Raw genomic sequence first — 18,493 nt, forward strand, 5'->3', positions numbered from 1 at the left:
TTCGATCCCTGGTCTGGGAGGATCCCACCTGCCGCAGAGCAACTAAGCCCGTGGGCCACAACTACTGAGCCAGTGATCTAGGGCCTGGGAGCTGCAACTACTGAGCCCATGGGCTGCAACTACTGAAGCCCGCTGCCTAGAGCCTGCGCTCCGCAATAAGAGAAGCCACCACAATGAGAAGCCTGCGCACCACAACAAATAGCAGCCCCTGCTTGCCACAAGGAGAGAAAAGCCCGCGCAGCAATGAAGACCCAGCAGAGCCAAAAATAAATAAACATTAAATTTCTGGCTGTTGTCAGGTTCTGGTTCAAAGGGCAAGCACATTTCATGCATTGTGAGTATTTTTCTTTATCCACCCCCAATCCAGGTTGCAGAAACTGTACCCTAGCTGTGTTGCCTGTGGAACACTACTGTCAGTTTTCATCATTTTCATATTTTTATTTTATTGGGTATTTTAAATGGAGCACAGATGAAGATTCACAGGGAAACATCTAGCTTGCTACCATCCTAATTAATAAATTATTTAGGGACTTCCCTGGTGGTCCAGTGGTTAAGACCCTGTGCTTCCAAAGCAGGGGGTATGGATTCGATCTACTATCAGGGAACTAAGATCCTGCATGCCAGACTTCATGGCTTAAAAAAAAAAAAAAAAGGACAGAGCATACTTAAAAAAACAATTTTAACAAAAATCTAGTTATTCCTCAGAAGGAAAAGGAACAGCTCACCTGTTCTGGGCTCATATACAGCTTGGTCCCCACTTGTCCTGTGTGCCTGGCGTAACCTGGCATTGGGGTCAGAACCATCTGATCTTCCTCATCTTGGTCCATTGCCGTCACCAATCCAAAATCTCCAACCTTGACCACATCATCCATTGTAAAGAATATGTTGGAAGGCTGAAAAAAAAAAAAAAAAAAAGCAGATAAAAGCACAGTGGGTGTGTATGGAGAAGAGACAGGGAAGAGAACTATTTAAATGACTACAGAAAATAAATACAGGACACTTGATATTCTCAAGCATCTCTCCCTTTATAATGCACTAATATGAAAATGAAAACAATCCTTCAATGCTAGACAAGTACTGTGAATAAAGAAGAGGCAAGGGAAGCAAGTATTCATTGAACATCTGTTTAAATAAACCCTTAGAGAGTCACATTCCCTAGTGTCTAGGGTGCTTAATCCTCAATCTCCTTATTCTTTTTTTAACTTTTTATTTTGTATTGGAGGTATAGCCAATTAACAATGTTATGCCAGTTTCAGGTGAACAGCAAAGGGACTCAGTCACACACACACACACACACACACACACACACACACACACACACACCCGTATCCATTCACCCCCAAACTCCTTTTCCCATCCAGGCTGCCACATAACACTAAATCTCATTATTCTGTACACTCTCTCGGCAAGCTTCTCCACATTTCTGACCTACAGGATGTTTATAATAACAACAAACACATACAGAGCATTTGCAATAGGCCAGAAGATGATCTAAGTGGTTTTATTACTGTTTATTATTATTAACTCATGCAATACTCATAACCCTTTTAGTCCTATTGGTCTCTCCTTTCACAGATATGAGAACTGAGGCCCAGAGAGAAGCTAAGTAAATCACCCAAGGTCACCCAGTTAGTAAGGAGTGGAGCAGGGTTTCAAACCCAGGCGGTCTGGCTCCGTGAGAAAAGGGCATCTGCCCCACTGCCCTGTGGCAGCAAATCACTACTACCTGGTGAATGAATGAAACAGAAGGATCTAGGGCTTGTTATGAAAGGGAAATGTAGGCTGTCATGGAGAATAATAAGAGCTCTTAACAACAATCTTTATATATATATATATATACACATATATAAAGTTTTTTCTTTTTTCTTCTGGCTGTGTGGCTTGAGGAATCTTGGTTCCCTAACCAGGGATTGAACCTGGGCCCCACATTAGTGAAAGTGCAGAGTCCTAACCACTGGACTGCCAGGAAATTCCCTTAACTACAATCTTACGTTGTCTCTTCTAATACAGGTTCCCAAATACTGCATGAACCTTGTCCCAAATTCTAAACTCTTATATGCAACTGCTCATTGGATACACCTAACCATGGGCTCCTCACATTCAAAGTCCTGCACAAGAAATATATCATCTTGGGACTTCCCCGACAGCCCAGAAGTTAAGATTTCGCCTTCCAATGCAGGGAATCAGGTTGGATTCCTGATCTCAGGGAGCTAAGATCCCACATGCCTCTTGGCCAAAAAACTAAAACATAAGTAATAGTGTAATAAATTCAGTAAAGATTTTAAATATGTTCCACAGCAAAAAAAAAATATATATATATATGTATATGTATATATAATATTATCATCTTTCCCTACAGCTTACTCTAACCTCAGCTAACATGACCACCATTCATAGGCCTTTGAAATAAAAGGGGAAAAAAGCCATTTAGCTCATAAAATTTACTTTCACTGGGCTTCAAATGTGGCTTCCCAGGTGGTGCTAGTGGTAAAGAATCTGCCTGCCAATGCAGGAGATGCTGGAGATGCAGGTTCAATCCTTGGGTCAGGAAGATCTCCTGGAGAAGGAAATAGCAACCCACTCCAGTATTCTTGCCTGGAGAATCCCATGGACAGAGGAGCCAGGTGGGCCACAGTCCACAGGGTCTAGAAGAGTTGGACAAGACTGAGTGACTTTGCACATAACCCCCATTCTTCCTCAAATAACCTTGTACAAGAGATAGGATTAGACTGTGCTGCCTTCAATTTCCTCATTCCTCCCCTCTCTGGGCTCTGGTGTCAGCTTCTATGTACCCAGCACTAACAGACTTTGGTTCCTTTTTGGTTCTCCAGCATCTATCCATCCCTCTATGCTTCCCTGGAAGCATCTGGAAGTGACTTTAGAAATTTCCTTCTTCTGGGCAGCAAGTCCATGGTTCATGTGGGATGTTATCTGGAGGTTGCACCTAGAGCTTGCATCCACCATAAGCATAATCCCAGGCCCTGGCCAGAAGACTGGTTTGGGGATGGGTATGTGTCCAGTATTTCGGTCACCTGATGTGAACAGTCAACTCATTGGAAAAGTCCCTGATGCTGGGAAAGAAGAGGACGTCAGAGGATGAGATGATTGGCCGGCATGCAATGGACATGAACTTGTGCAAACTCTGGGAGATGGTAAGGGACACGGAGGCCGGGTGTGCTGCAGTTCATGGGGTTACAAAAAGTTGAACACAACTGGCGACTGAACAACCGTGTGTCCTTGGCTTATCAATTAGAAGAAAGCCCAGGACTTCGTGATCAACAGTAGCAGAAAAAAATACTTTTCTCCCCAGCATCTCCAAAAGACTTAAAACGTGGAGCCCTGAGAACTGCTGGCAGTTATGCTGAGACTGACATGTGACAAACACGTGACCAAAATATAAAAAGCTTAGACGGCCTAGAAGGCTTAACATTAGGCTCAAAGACAGGTCAGAATGAACACAGTAAAGAACTTTTCAACCGGGAATACATATATAACTGAATCACTTTGCTGTTCACCCGAAACTAACACAACATTGTGTTACTTCAATAAAAATAAATAAGTACTGGAGAAGGAGATGGCAACCCATTCTAGTATTTTCGCTTGGGAAATTCCACAGACAGAGGAGCCTGGCTGTCCATGGGGTGGCAAAGAGTCAGATGCGACCAAGCGACTGAACAATAACAACAAACTGAGGCTGAGATGTGCAGTCAGTCAGCTCCTAGGGGGCTGGCCCAGATGGGTCTGACTCTGAAAAGCGGTTCAGAAAAGTCAAGTCAATCTTCTAAAAAGAAAAATAAATAAGTAAAGGACTTCCCTGGTGGGCCAGTGGTTAAGAATCCACCCACCAATGCAGGGGACACCGGTTCGATCCCACGTGTTGGGGAGCAACTAAGCCCATCAGTTCAGTTCAATTCAGTTGCTCAGTCATGTCCAACTCTTTGCGACCCCATGGACTGCAGCATGCCCATGCACCACAACTAAAGAAGTCAAAGCGTTCTAGAGTTTGTGCTCTGCAACATGAGAAGCCACTGCACTGAAAGATCCCGTGTGCTGCAGCAAAGACCCAATGCACTCAAATAAATAAATAAGATCAATTTTTTAAAAAATAAGTAAACGAAATAAATGAATAGAAAAATAGAACAGGCTGAAACCCTCGGGTGACAAGCCACAGATAACAGACCTTGAGGTCCCTGTGCATGAGCCCTTTGCTGTGCAGAAACTCCACCGCCTCTGCAATCTGCAGAAAGATGTGCAAACACACGCTCCTCTCTCTCGCCTCGATGGTGCAGCGGCTGTTCAGCCAGTCTTTGAGGTTTTCCTTCCTGCACAGCTGCATCTGAATGTACAGATAAACCTTGGGCGAACTGGGCTGGAGTTTCCCCACCGAGCTTTTAGTGAGGTCTAAACTTAAAGTGGTCGGTCTTGACGGAGAAACAGACACAGTAGGTTCTGAAGGAGATTTGCTACCGGAATGCCGGAGCGCAGTTAGTTTATCCGCATAATGGTTGCCCACAGGCGGCTGGTTCATTCTGGGCTCCTCTTTGCTGGACGCGTTATCACAGCCAGAATCTTCAAATACTATAGACGAGGAGGTTCGCTCCCTGGACCTTACATAAGGAGAAGCTTCCGAAGGACAAAGTTCAAAGGAGTGCCCTTCATCATTACCATCCATGGTACCATCCTCCCCATCGCAGTCTGTAAGGCAGCTGTCCTGGAGTTGGCATACCACATCTGCTGACTTGCTCACATTTCCGTGGTCCATCCCGGAAAACTCCAGCGGAGAGAACTGGCTCTCGGATGAACTGGTCTGGCCGCAGGAAATCCCAACTGAAAAAGACCTGCTGCTGTGTGGCAAAGGAGCTATGATTTCAATACGTTCCTTTGTAGAGAAAGGATCCATTCTGCGTATTTTAACAGAAGGCACATCCACGGGACTAGGAGAGCTGAGCGGCCAGTCTGTGCTAAGAGTGGGAGAAGTAAAAGGCACAGGAGTGAACATGTGCAGGTTAAATTGCATGAACTACATCCTCTATCTGCTTATTAATTTTTTTAGAGTAGCTTTTTTTTTTAATTTATTTTTTTTACTGAAGTACAACTGTTTTACAATCTTATGTTCTTCCCAAGTGGCGCTAGTGATAATGCAGGAGACGTAAGAGACAAGGGGTTGATCCCTGGGTCGGGAAGATCCCCTGGAGGAGGGCATGGCAGCCGACTCCAGTATTCTTTCCTGGAGAAATCCCATGGAGGGAGGAGCCTGGTGGGCCACGGTTCATAGGGTTGCAAAGAGTCTGACACAGCTGAAGCGACTTAGCATGCATGCTGTGCAACATGAATCAGCTCTAAGTATACATATATGCCCTCCTTCTTGAGCCTCCCTCCTGCCCTCCATTGATTTTAATTTTATTGAGGTATAGCTGACTTACAATGTTGTAACTACACCCTTTGCTTCCAAAGCTTCATCTATAATAAAGCCAGTCCCCAGAGGAGGACACAAAAATTCAATGAAAGCATGCCACAGGAGACAAAGGTCACAGTTGGGCCGTTCCTTAACTGGAAAGCTTGATTTCATACCAGAAACTGTTATCTGAGACTGTCATGCACAGAGCAGCCATGTTCTATGTAAAACAGAAAGCACAAAGGAAGACCAAGGCCAGGAACCCTCGTACCTGTGATCTGGAAGCCCCCATCCAAATCAGGGCCTGACATACAGAGCCACTTCTCCTGGTCCTTCTGTGGCTGGGCTATAGACAGTGGTCACTGCAGCTAACTAGGTATCTCATATGGATCTAGGGCTGTGTCAGATACTTCTAGGCAGAAATTTTATTCCAGCTCCTTAGTAAGTAGTCTATTTAGTAAGCAGGCTTCCTAGGTGGCTCAGTGCTAAAGAATCCGCCTGTCAATGCAGGAGACACAGGAGATGTAGGTTTGATCCCCGGGTGGGGAAGATCCCTTGGAGGAGGAAATTCCACTCCAGTATTCTTCCCTGGAAAATTCCATGGACGTAGGAACCTGGCGGGCTACAGTCCATTGGGTCACAGAGTCGGACACAACTGAGCATGCACATGCTTGCATACACGCATGAGCTCATGCTATTTAGTAAGTAGTCTATTTTTACTCCAGCCCTTTAGTAAGTAGCCTGTTTCCTTTTTCTTTTTATTTAGTAGTTTTTAAAAAGGACCTTCTCTCCTAGGGAATAAATAGCATGTTTAACATAGGAATTATCTACAGGTTGCCTAAGTTCACATATTTTTAAATGCAAGCAGTTTAAAACTACTTCAGAAAGGAGTTGTAAAATTGCTAACCATCAATCCTAAGAAACTAAATGAAAATTGAAAATAAAAAATGGAGACAAAAGTCAGACAATGTCTCTCATTGAGAAAGGCTACTGTAAATCCCTCAGTGAATTATAAATCATATAGCCCTATCTACCAATAAGCTTGGAAATTCACGTTCTGGACAAAAAAAAGGAAAAAAAAAGTTCATGTTCTAAAAACTAAACCAACTTAAGTAATTAGAGAAGATTCTAAAACATGATAACAGAATCAGTAATGTGCTATTCTTTTGTTTAAAAAAAAAAAACCTCTAAAGTTATACTAATAGAAAGGATATTTTATTCATGTAAGTCAAAGACTAACCGGAAAGAAACACTCATTTTTAAGTCTATGTCAAACCAAGTTACCTGTCATCTTTCAGCCAAATTTCATCCATTTTTTCTTGCCACTTTTCTGGTGGCGCTTCCAACCAAGCATTGAAATATCTCACAATTCCTGGGTGTTCAAGCTTGGCTAAGGCTTTCACTTCTCGCATTACCTTCTCCCGAGCCAGTTCCCTGAAACAGAGAAACAAAGAAGACACTGAAGGTTGCTCTGAAGAAGCAATTATATCCAACAGTGCAAAATAATAAGAAAAGAATTCTTGCTTGATTCTAAAAATCAGAAACAGAAAAATCAGCCTAGTAGCATAATTCTAAAAACCAACAAAGTGTTGTATTAAAAAAAAATGTAGAGTGTTTCTTTTCTCTTCTAGAAATAAGTGCTACAAGTATATCCATCCATTCAAATAAAGAGTTCTTAACTTACAGACCCTTACAGGTAACTGCTTAATGCTCATTCCTTAATAGGGGGATGAAGAGGTGGAAGTGAAGTATTCAGAAAAGAGAGCTCAGCCTGGCAGCTCTGGAGGAAACAGAAGGAGCACCCCGACAAGGTATATACAAGAATCCTAAAGGCTTGTATGTGTACCCTGACTGTTTAAAGCCTCAGGCTTCCCTGCTGGCTCATACGGTAAGGGATCTACCTGCAATGCAGGAGACCCAGGTTTGATCCCTGGGTCAGGAAGATATCCTGGAGAAGGGAATGGCAACCCACTCCAGTGTTCGCTGGAGAATTCCATGGACAGAGGAGCCTGGCAGACTACAGTCCATGGGGTCGCAAAGAGTCGGACATGATTGCATGACTAACACTTTCTTTCACTGAATATCACAGGCAGTAATGTTTAGCTAGAAAAGCATCTGGATTTCATCTGCTTTGACACCTTTTCTAATGGATCTAAGCTCACATTCAAGGGATTCCACCATCACCTGAAACAACATAATATTAATGAATATGTTATATCCTCTTCCCTCACCAAGAGAGAGTCAGCTACTCCCACTTTTCTCTCTGGGCTTTATTACTGTTAATGGTCCTGCCCTGAAAATTCCAACAGATTTCTGAATTCTTCACATTCAGTGACCAAATCCTATCAGCTCCTCCTTTTAATTCCTGATACTCATTCCTTCCTCACTTCATAGAGAATAGATGAGGGGGGGACACAATGGAAACAGTGACAGACTTTATTTCCTTGGGCTCCAAAATCACTGTGGTGGTGACTGCGCTCATGAGATTAAAAGAAGCTTGCTCCTTGGAAGAAAAGCTATGACAAACCTAGACAGCATTTAAAAAACAGAGACATCATTTTGCTGACAAAGGTCCATATAGTCAAAGCTATAACTTTACCAGTAGTCATATACGGATGTGAGAGTTGGACCATAAAAAAGACTGTGTGGAACAATTGATGCTTTTGAACTGTGGAGCTGGAGAAGACTATTGAGAGTCCTCTGGACTGCAAGGAGATCAAACTAGTCAATCTGAAAAGAAATCAACCCTGAATATTCATTCACTGGAAGGACTGATGCTGAAGCTCCAATCCTTTGGCCACCTGATTTGAAGAGTCTACTCATTGGAAAAGACCCTGATGCTGGAAAAGACTGAAGGCAGGAGGAGAAGGGGGCGACAGAGGATGAGATGGTCGGATGGCATCATCGACTCAACGGACATGAGTTTGAGCAAACTCTGGGAGATAGTGAAGGACAGGGAAGCCTGTGGTGCTGCAGTTTATGGGGTGCCACAGAGTCGGACGCGAGTGAGCAACTGAACAATTCCTTCCTCATCTGTCTCCACTTCTGTTGTACTAATGCTTTGCATCTTAGGACTGAACTTCTAAAAAAAACAAATCTACTGAACATGCTTACATGCTTGTCTCTTACTACATACCACCTCCACTTTGATCACGTCATTCTTCTGCTCAGAGGCACAAAGTTGACTGTCCATGGAATAAAATCTAAACTCCTCTGCCTGGCATTTCAGGTGCTGGAAGCCACTTTTCCCATCTTTCTTCCATACTCTCCTCCATTTTTTTTTTTTTTTTTGGCCATGCTGCAAAGCTTACAGGACCTTAGTTCTCTGACCAGGGATCAAACCCATGCCCTGAGCAGTGGAAGCATGGAATCTTAACCAATGTTCACCAGGGAAGTCCTACCCCTCCGTTTTTAACCTTGCTTCACTCCTGCCAGAATCCTTACTAACCTTTACACCTCTGCGAGTGTCTGCCTAGAGACTACGCTCAGCCCAAGTAGTGCATGTGGCTGTCCTTCCCCTACATGTGTGTCCACCAACGGACAGGCTCCCCTTGAACATGGTGCAGACATCACCACCATCATAAGGCTTGCTTTCCTTGACTGCTGTTTGGCTACATCTGTGCTTTCTTCATGAGAACCTATTTACTAAGCTAAGCCATGGGTAACAATCTTCCTCGCTTTGCAGTTATTTGAGTACATATACAAGGGCCTCAAATAGTTACAGGTCTGGAGGGCAGAAGCCTTTCTTAATTTTACATCCTATGCAGAGCCTAATACATAGGAATATTTAAACTACTCAAAAATTATACACCAAAGGAAAGAAAATTATAATCAAAGCACTCATGTTACCAACCAACCAGCGTTCTTGGCTTCCTTAATCAATAGAAATTGATCAGAAGCCAGATAAGAAATTCAGGCAAGGCTTTATGGGGGCCCCTGCTATAGCAGGGGCAGCAAGAATAACCAACAGGTTCCCTTGCTCACTCGCTGCCTGAGGAGGGGCAGGCTGGTTCCTTACATGGGGTGAGTGTAGGCATGTGTCGAGGGGTCGCGCCAGAGGGGTGGCTTAGGTGGTCTGCCCACGCCTTAGGCGGTGTTGTGTGCAGAGGGCATGCGCAGTACCCTGCTCTTGCTCCAGGATCTTCAAAAGTGGCAGTTGGGTTTTTCGGTCTCTTTGTATCTTTTGTCCACAATTTGCCCCAACTGCGCATGCATGCACTTATTTATTAGTCCTATGTAGTAATAGTTTCTTTGTATTTTGTTGCTTCAGGAGAGGTGTGTCTAGGTGCAAGCATCGCAGCAAAGGGTCCAGGTTCCAGCCTGTCTCACTCAGACCGTCTCATTCCTGTGTCTCTATCTGTTGGACAGTATGTTTAACTATTCATTAGAATGACAGTCCAGCAATTAGTGAACGTTTAATCAAGAATCCAGAGGAGAGGATGTCCCTGGCGGTCTAGTGGTTAAGAATCCACCTGCCAATGCAGGGACACAGGTTTGGTCCCTGGTCCAGGAAGATCCCACATGCCCGGCTGGAGCAACTGAGGCTATGCGTCACAGCTACTGAGCCCACGTGCCCTGGGGCCCGTGCTCCGCGGTAACAGAAGTCCCCCGCCCGCCACATCTAGAGAAAGCCCCCGTGCGGCAACAAAGACCCAGCACAGCCAAAAATAAATACATTCATTATTTAAAGAAAAGAACCCACAGGAGGCTTCAACAGTAGATGGCAAGAAAGGTATTACTGAAGGCCAATCATTTTAAGTAGCACACGTTCTGAGCCCAAACTTCTATTTTCAGGAATCTATCCTAAGGAAATAGATGTGATCAAAATTTTCCGTAAAATTTGAACACTGCAAAGTTATTTTTAATTTCAACAAATTGGAAACCTAAGTATTTAATGACAGCAAACAGTTAAATAAGATATGGCACAAGGATTCATTGGACTATTATCCAGTCATAACACATCTTCAAAATATTTTAGCATCTCAATAACAAACCCTTAATGGCAAGGAAAATACTGAGCACACAGCAAAGGAAGCAGTAAATAAACTGTATTATATTGATAACTGTGCTACCAATGAGGTAAATTTATGATCAGTAAAAAAAATCAAAAGAAAATACTCTGAAATGTTAAAAGTGGTTATTACTGGGTAGAGCAGACATGGATTGGTCTTTGTTTTAATGCTATTTCTTACTTTCCACAATAAATATAGATTATTTTTCAATGGTGATATGTAATAGAAGTTTGTAGTTATCAAAATTCACTGTGGGAATGCCCTGAATTGTTAAGAATCAAAAACAGGGCATATTTTTTAAGAGGATACAAAGCGGTCAAAGTAGATGACATTTTTTAGAGTTGATTACCTGGTGGCACAGGACATTAGATTCAGAAACTATGTTTTCTATAGTCTCTATGGAGTACAGTAACAAGGACATATGGCCTATGAGATTAGATAATATAGTTCCAACTCCAAGTTTACTAAAAGTACCATCCATTACCTGTTGGGGAGACGGATTCTCTTGATAGCATAATTGCAGTCATCAACCTTGTTTCTAGCTTCAAAGACAACTCCAAACCCCCCACGGCCCATGCACTGAATTGGTTCAAAGTCTGTTAGATAACTAAAAAAAAAAAAAGGTAAATTTATAAAAGTTTGTAATAGTTTTAAATTTTGCTTTGTAAAAACTAAATCTCCTAGAAATTACCTTAATAGACTGCAAATAAACTCTTATTTAGCTTTCTTTGCTTTTCTATTTGTATAAATCAAGCAAACACATTTTAATTTTTTTCCCTGGGAAATTTATAAAAAGTTAAAAAGCTTCTGCTTCATGGGGAAATTACTTGTTAATCACTTATTCTTAGAGCAATTTTTTTCTTAATTTATTTATTTTAATTGGAGGCTAATTACTTTACAATATTTAGTGGTTTTTGCCATACATTACCATGAATCAGCCATGGGTATACATGTGTTCCCCATCCTGAAGCCCCTCCCACCTCCCTCCCCATTCCATCCCTCAGGGTCGTCCCGGTGCACCAGCCCCGAGCACCCTGTCTCATGCATCGGACCTGGACTGGCGATCTGTTCCACATATGATAATATACATGTTTCAATGCTATTCTCTCAAATCATCCCACCCTCACCTTCTCCCACAGAGTCCAAAAGACTGTTCTTTACATCTGTGTCTCTTTTGCTGTCTTGCATATACGGTCATCATTACCATCTTTCTAAATTCCATGTATATGCATTAGTACACTGTGCTGGTGTTTTTCTTTCTGACTTACTTCACTCCATATAATAGGCATTCTTTTTAATGGCTGAGTAATATCCCATTGTGCATATGTACCACAGCTTTCTTATCCATTCATCTGCCGATGGACATCTAGGTTGCTTCCATGTCTTGGCTATTATAAACAGTGCTGCGATGAACCCTGGGGTACACATGTCTCTTTCAATTCTGGTTTCCTCAGTGTGTATGCCCAGCAGTAGGATTGCTGGATCATATGGCAGTTCTATTTCCAGTTTTTTAAGGAATTTCCACACTGTTCTCCACTGTTCTCCATAGTGGCTGTACTAGTTTGCATTCCCACCAAAAGTGTAAGAGGGTTCCCTTTTCTCTGCACCCTCTCCAGCATTTATTGTTTGTAGACTTTTTGATAGCAGCCATTATGACCGGCTTGAGATGGTACCTCACTGTGGTTTTGATTTGCATTTCTCTGATAATGAGTGATGTTGAGAATCTTTTCATGTGTTTGTTAGCCATCTGTATGTCTTCTTTGGAGAAATGTCTGTTTAGTTCTTTGGCCCATTTTTTGATTGGGTCGTTTATTTTTCTGGCATTGAGCTGCAGGAGGTACTTGTATATTTTTGAGATTAATTCTCTGTCAATTGCTTCGTTTGCTATTGTTTTTTCCCATTCTGAAGGCTGTCTTTTCACAGCAATTTTAAAACTCTTCTGTCCTATCCAATACTTTCCATCATCCATCAAATAATTAATCCTTAATTCTTTAACCTTTTATCTTCTTTGGCATTCTGTATTCAAGCAGAAAATGTACTTTACTCTTATGTCAGTGCCTGTATATTTTATGGAAAAGATTTAATCAGTACTATTATATCTAAGTAACTTTTTTTTTTTTTGGCTGCACCATGCAGCATGTGGGATCTTAGTTCCGTGACCAGGGATCAAACCCATGCCCCCTGCAGTGGAAGCATGCAGTCTTAACCACTGGACCACCAAGGAAGTCCCTTAAGTACATTTTTATCCAGAAATTTCTCTAGGAACCAAAGCTATCTGAAATTTGCTGAGATGCCTCAGGAGACAGTGTTCAGTTCAGTTCAGTCCAAAGGTATTTGGACAGAGCCAACTCACCATCTGGCACTTGCAGGTAGACCCCCACTTTGTAGCCTATCTCCCCATTAATGTCTGGCCTTGCTGCTCTGCTCTGTATATTCCAGTCGGCTTGCACCAGGTTTTCTCAAACTTGAGGGCTTTTGCTTCCACTATTTGCTCCAATGGGAACTTCTTTGGACTTAATAAAACTCTATTCTTCATTCATTCTGCTCGTCTCACCACCTCTGTAAGGCCTTCCTAGACCCCGATCTTAATGATCTTATAGCACTTTGCACACAGTACGTGGAATATTTAAATTAAGTCTTACTATTTTGCAGTTATTTATATTCAGCTTGTATATTCCATTCAGCTTGCACCAGGTTTTCTCAAACTTGAGGGCTTTTGTTTCCACTGTTGGGGGACTTGACTACCTAGTGGCTCAAAAAGTAAAGAAACTGCCTGCAATGCAGGAGACCTAATTTGATCCCTGGGTCAGGAAGATCCCCTCAAGAAGGGAATGGCAACCCATTCCAGTGTTCTTGCCTGGGAAATCCCATGGACAGAGGAGCCTGGCAGGCTACAGTCTATGGGATTGCAAAGAGTTGGACATGACTGAGCGACTAACAGACTTGACTGCAGGAAAGCATTGTTTTTTCTCTTTGTATTTCCAAAGTCTGGTTTTACTTGGCAAATAGAAGGTCTAACAAATATCTGTTGAATAATGCATGAATTAATAAACAAACGAATGCATGCATGTGTGCTGTGGAAGATATTCTAGATTACCTTTGGTGTCCCTCATAAGGTTAAGTTTATTATTTTATGACTCGCACACTCATATTAATTTAGCAGTTGGCTCAGCTGGTTAGAGTGTGGTGTAAGGAGGAGAGACAATATATCCCAACCCTCCATGGGCCAATTACTGTCCAGAGAATGAAGAATAATAATCTGTATGCCTAAAAATAGCTACTCAAGGTACTTCAGTACAAATCCATCTCCCCAACTGCAAAAGCCCATGAAGTTCACGTACTCCTCCTAGAGGGCCAACTGAATTATCTTCCTACATTAAAGAAAACACTAATATGAAAACAGATATTTCTTTTGAAAAAGAGATATATCCATTATATATATATATATAATCTAAGTGTATTTTATATATATACATATATATATATATATATAAAATCTTATCCTATACATGATCACAGACTTTGTAAACATAAATATCACCTTGACTCAGGTCCCAGCGTAGGACTTAAATTCATGACTAAATCCAGAGTTCAGGCTCTTAATGATGCCTAGAACATAGCAGGCACTCAATAAACGCCAGGTATTACACAGAGCTCTGATATTTTAAAAACAACCAGCATTCTCTTCATATTGAATAAAATGAAAGGAAAATTAAGTCTGATACAATTTTAGAGTACATTATCTCAATTCTCTTCAGAACAGCCTTACAAATATATGCTTATTCATCATACCCCACTCACCCTCCATCTCCACCTGTCACTTACTCATGATTTATGGTTCAATTAAAATGTGACCTCATTTATGACACCTTCCTGAATCATCACAATCAGGATTAGTCACTTAGCTCATGGTTTTTTTCCTCCATATGTTTATGTTTTATCTAGTATCACCTTCTTCCACAGACTTTAAGCTCCTCCAGGTGATAAGCCCAGTCTTTTTATTGATATTTCTCCCAAAGCCTAAGCTACTGTCCTGCACACAATTCTTCAGCATAGAAGTTGAATGCACAATGAATGGCTTGGGTGATGGACTGCCCGTGGAGCTGGTGGGCCCCCCCTCCTCTCCCTCCCCGCCTGCTGGTGGTGTTGGCCACTGACATGTAGGTCAGCGTCTCTATTAGCAAGGGTATTAAAGCCTTTATTCACCACTTGCTGGTCACCCAGGACGTTTTGCTAGAACATACTGATTACAGTCAATTCTCAATTTTTGAGAATACAGTATGAATGCAGCTTAGATAAATCCACAGATAATCAAAATAACACACATTTTAGTTGTAATTATCAGTCTTTTCTGTCATAAAGCTGTTGTTATCCTGGATATTAAGCAATAAGTTTCATACAGAACTTCCCCTTGTCCTGACATTACAGAAGTGCTAGGCACGATATCAAAACCAAGGGGAAATGTAGCAATAACCCATGGAATAAGAAAACTGAACCACAGCATCATTTCTAGTCCCACAAAGCATTAAAATCCGTACACCTGACAGACCTGCTAACAGATTCTCTACTCATATTTTACTTTCAAATTATTTGACTTGGCTGCTTTTTAAGTAACCAATCTCTTCCGCTTTTAACAATGATCTATTCTATTGGTATATTCCTCCCATTTTTTTGCTTTTTATTTTAGACAGAATAAGGATGAGATAAATAACTGAGGATTAAGTCACACAGGAGATTTATATCATACTCTAATAATATATTAACATTATCATTTATATCATATTTTAGTAATGTAATAATTATCAATTAAAAATGTCAAGCCCAGTACATGGTAAACCCTCAATAACTAAGTTATCTGAATAACAACTCAATTTTGTGGCCATAATTCTTTTTTTAATTCCAATTTTACTGAGATGTAATTGACATACATGGTGGCTGTACTTTTAAACTTTTGTAACACTATACTTCTATCCATCTTATACGCCACTTTGAATGAGTTTAAGTAACTTGAAGGATAAGTCTGTTTCAGGGCTTCCCACGTGGTGCTAGTAGTAAAGAACTCGCCTGCCAATGAAGGAGACATAAGATAATAGGTTTTGATCCCTGGGTCTGGAAAATCCCCTGGAGGAGGGCATGGCAACCCACTCCAGTATTCTTGACTGGAGAATCCCATGGACATAGGAGCCTGATGGGCCACAGTCCACAGGGTCAAAAAGAGTTGGATGTGACTGAAGCGACTTAGTACACATACATTAAAAAAAAAAAAAAAAAGTTAAACAAGACCTTCGTTTAGAGGTTGTTTCTTCTTTTTTAATTGAAATATAGTTGGCATATAATATGTAAGTTTCAGGTGCACCATATAACAATTTGACATTTGTATACAATATAAAATGATCACCATGGTAAGTCTAGTAACCATCTGTTTTCCACAGACAGTTACTGCAGCATCATTAACCATATTCCTTGCACTGTCTATTATATCCCTGTGACTTATCATATAACTGGAGGTTTAGAGCACATGTTAAATGAACAACTACTCTAGTCTTCATCTATTTCGCCCACCAGTCCCACTCCTCTCCATTCTGGCAATCCATTTGCTCTCTGTATCTGAGACTATTCCTTTCTGGATTTGAACAGTCACCACCAGAAGCTACAACGCACACACATGCACTTTAGCATAAGACTCTTACCGTGACACGTATCCGGAATTTTTTATGTCATTCCAGCTACTGTCGTTAGCTTCTCCACTGACAGCATCATATTTATTTTCAGTTTGACACTGAGTTTCAGATTCCTTCCTTTGCTGAAGAGGTGGGGGAAAAAAATCACTCTCAGTACAAAAGCTGAATTGAAGTTAGCTAACAATATTAGGCTGCAAAATAACATGGAAGAACAAACAATACTGAGAAACTGTATTAGAAGAATGAAAAACAACAGCATTTTCTTTGTCAAAGGGAAGGGAAACGATCAGGGTGGAGCCAGGATTGAAGAGTGATGGAGGGGTGACATACACGTGGAAACAAAAGTACAGGCAACAGTGATTTTAGGGTGAAATTTAAGGAAACGTACCCCTTGGCCAGCACATGGGCGCGCGCATGCGCGCACACACACACACACATACACACACAAAGCTTTCTATAGTCCCAACACTTTGAAATAAATGAGATTCTAAAAAATGTCTTACTCTGTGAGGATGAGGATGGAAGAGTCTGCGTACAATGAAAGTTGTTGCTACGATACAAAACACGATGGTTCCAACTATTTCTTTCCACCAGTGTAAGAGAAGAACGGGGTCCTTTTTGCGGATGTTCTTGTAATTCGGGTTGTCAAGAAATCTGACTGTGATCTGCGTGCTCCGTTTGTTTCTCTCCCGCTTATAGTATGGCAGATAATAACCATTATCTTCAAAAAAATAAACATTAGATTTTTTAAAAAAAATAAACCAATATAGTTCCACCACCAATTGCTAAAAATTATCTCATTTGTTATGACATAACACTTTGAATTCCTTTTCCTAAAGTTTCATCTCTTTAGAACAGTTCCACAGCCTCATTTACCGTGCTTTTTCTTCCTTCTACACAGATATATTTTTCTTTATTCCATAATGTCATACATTTTCTTTCTATTGAATAATAATAAGACTAAAAAAAAAAAAACTCTTATTATCTGATTCAATCCCTTAAGTGGAAGAAAAAATTAGTACTCAAACTTCCTTCGAGGATTTTAAACTTTCCTTTCAGTTCAGTTCAGTTCAGTCGTGCAGTCGTGTCTGACTCTTTGCAACTCCATGAATCGCAGCACGCCAGGCCTCCCTTTAGCCCCTCCAAAATACCAAATTTTAGCATGACTAATTCTTCACAAGGAAAGGAAAACATTTCCACTGTGCCCTCTGGTTCATTTCAGGCTGTCAAAATGAGTCTGTCCTAGAAAGCAGCTTTTCTTTTTAACTTCTGTTTTACACCATGTGGGCAGATTACACAGTTCTCTTTTACCTTCTATGTTAATCAATAGCAGACTTTAGCACCTTGTTTGGTTTTTTTTTTTACTAAATCAATTTAAATTCTACAATAACTTTCCAGTTCTACCATCAAGGGTAAGTAACTGATGAGGAGTCTATGTTTTTGCCTAATACAGATTCGAGGATTTTTTTTTTTAATGTTCAACTGTTCAAAAGACTTTCATATCTGAATATACCCTAACTTTCCTGGTGGCTCAGATGGTAAAGTGTCCGCCTACAATGCAGGAGACCTGGGTTCAATCCCTGGGTTGGGAAGATCTCCTGGAGAGAGAAATGGCAACCCACTCCAGTATTCTTGCCTGAAAAATCCCATGGACAGAGGAGCCTGGTAGGCTACAGTCCATGGGGTCACAAAGAGTTGGATACAACTGAGCGACTTCACTTTCACTTTCCTAAATAAATAGGAATGTGCTGCATGCCAAATTTCACCTATTTTTGACTTCCATGCTAATTTTCCTTGTCTTAAAACAAAATTAAAATAATCCCATTGTATAGCATTTTCACATAGCTCTATGGGAAACATCTATTTTCACTATACAGACAGATATTACATAGACTATATTATATGAGCTGATCATTAAATAAGAGGTAATAACAAGAACTAAGGCTTACTGAACATTGACTATTTGCCAGACTTGGTGCTAATTAAGACTAAGCATTATTGGATTTCCCTGGTGGCACAGTGGATACGAATCCATCTGCCAGAGCAGGAGACACGGGTTCAATCCCTGGTCTGGGAAGATTCCACATGCTGAGGGGTATCTAATCCCACATGCCACAACCGTGTTTCAGAGCCTGTGAGTCACAACCACTTAGCCACAATTACTGAAGCCTGGATGCTTTAGGTCCCACAAGCCACAACTAATGAGCCCGTGCACCAGAACTACTGAAGCCCTCACGCACTAGAGCCTGTGCCCTGCAACAAGAGAAGCCACCACAACGAGAAGCCCTTGCGTTCTCACGGTGGGCAGCCCCTGCTCTGCACAGCTAGAGAAGGCCCTCATGCAGCAACGAAGACCCAGTGCAGCCAAAAATAAAAACATAAATATAGGAGCGTGTACATGTCAA

The 18,493-nt window shown here is 41.4% G+C and overlaps 1 protein-coding gene across 1 annotated transcript in view; it reads right to left on the bottom strand.

Annotated features, from left to right (window-relative positions):
- Positions 1–18,493, bottom strand: part of EIF2AK3 (eukaryotic translation initiation factor 2 alpha kinase 3) — a 79,102-nt gene that overhangs the window by 12,880 nt on the left and 47,729 nt on the right. The window contains exons 9-14 of the mRNA XM_043917846.1: positions 16,592–16,809; positions 16,098–16,210; positions 10,892–11,014; positions 6,680–6,829; positions 4,181–4,961; positions 726–893 (exon numbers count right to left, since the gene is read on the bottom strand). Coding sequence (XP_043773781.1) covers positions 726–893; positions 4,181–4,961; positions 6,680–6,829; positions 10,892–11,014; positions 16,098–16,210; positions 16,592–16,809 — 1,553 coding nt within the window. The remainder of the gene's footprint in view (positions 1–725; positions 894–4,180; positions 4,962–6,679; positions 6,830–10,891; positions 11,015–16,097; positions 16,211–16,591; positions 16,810–18,493) is intronic.

The sequence above is a fragment of the Cervus elaphus genome, chromosome 11 (assembly GCF_910594005.1).
Source record: "Cervus elaphus chromosome 11, mCerEla1.1, whole genome shotgun sequence".
In the NCBI taxonomy this organism is placed as follows: Eukaryota; Metazoa; Chordata; class Mammalia; order Artiodactyla; family Cervidae; genus Cervus; species Cervus elaphus.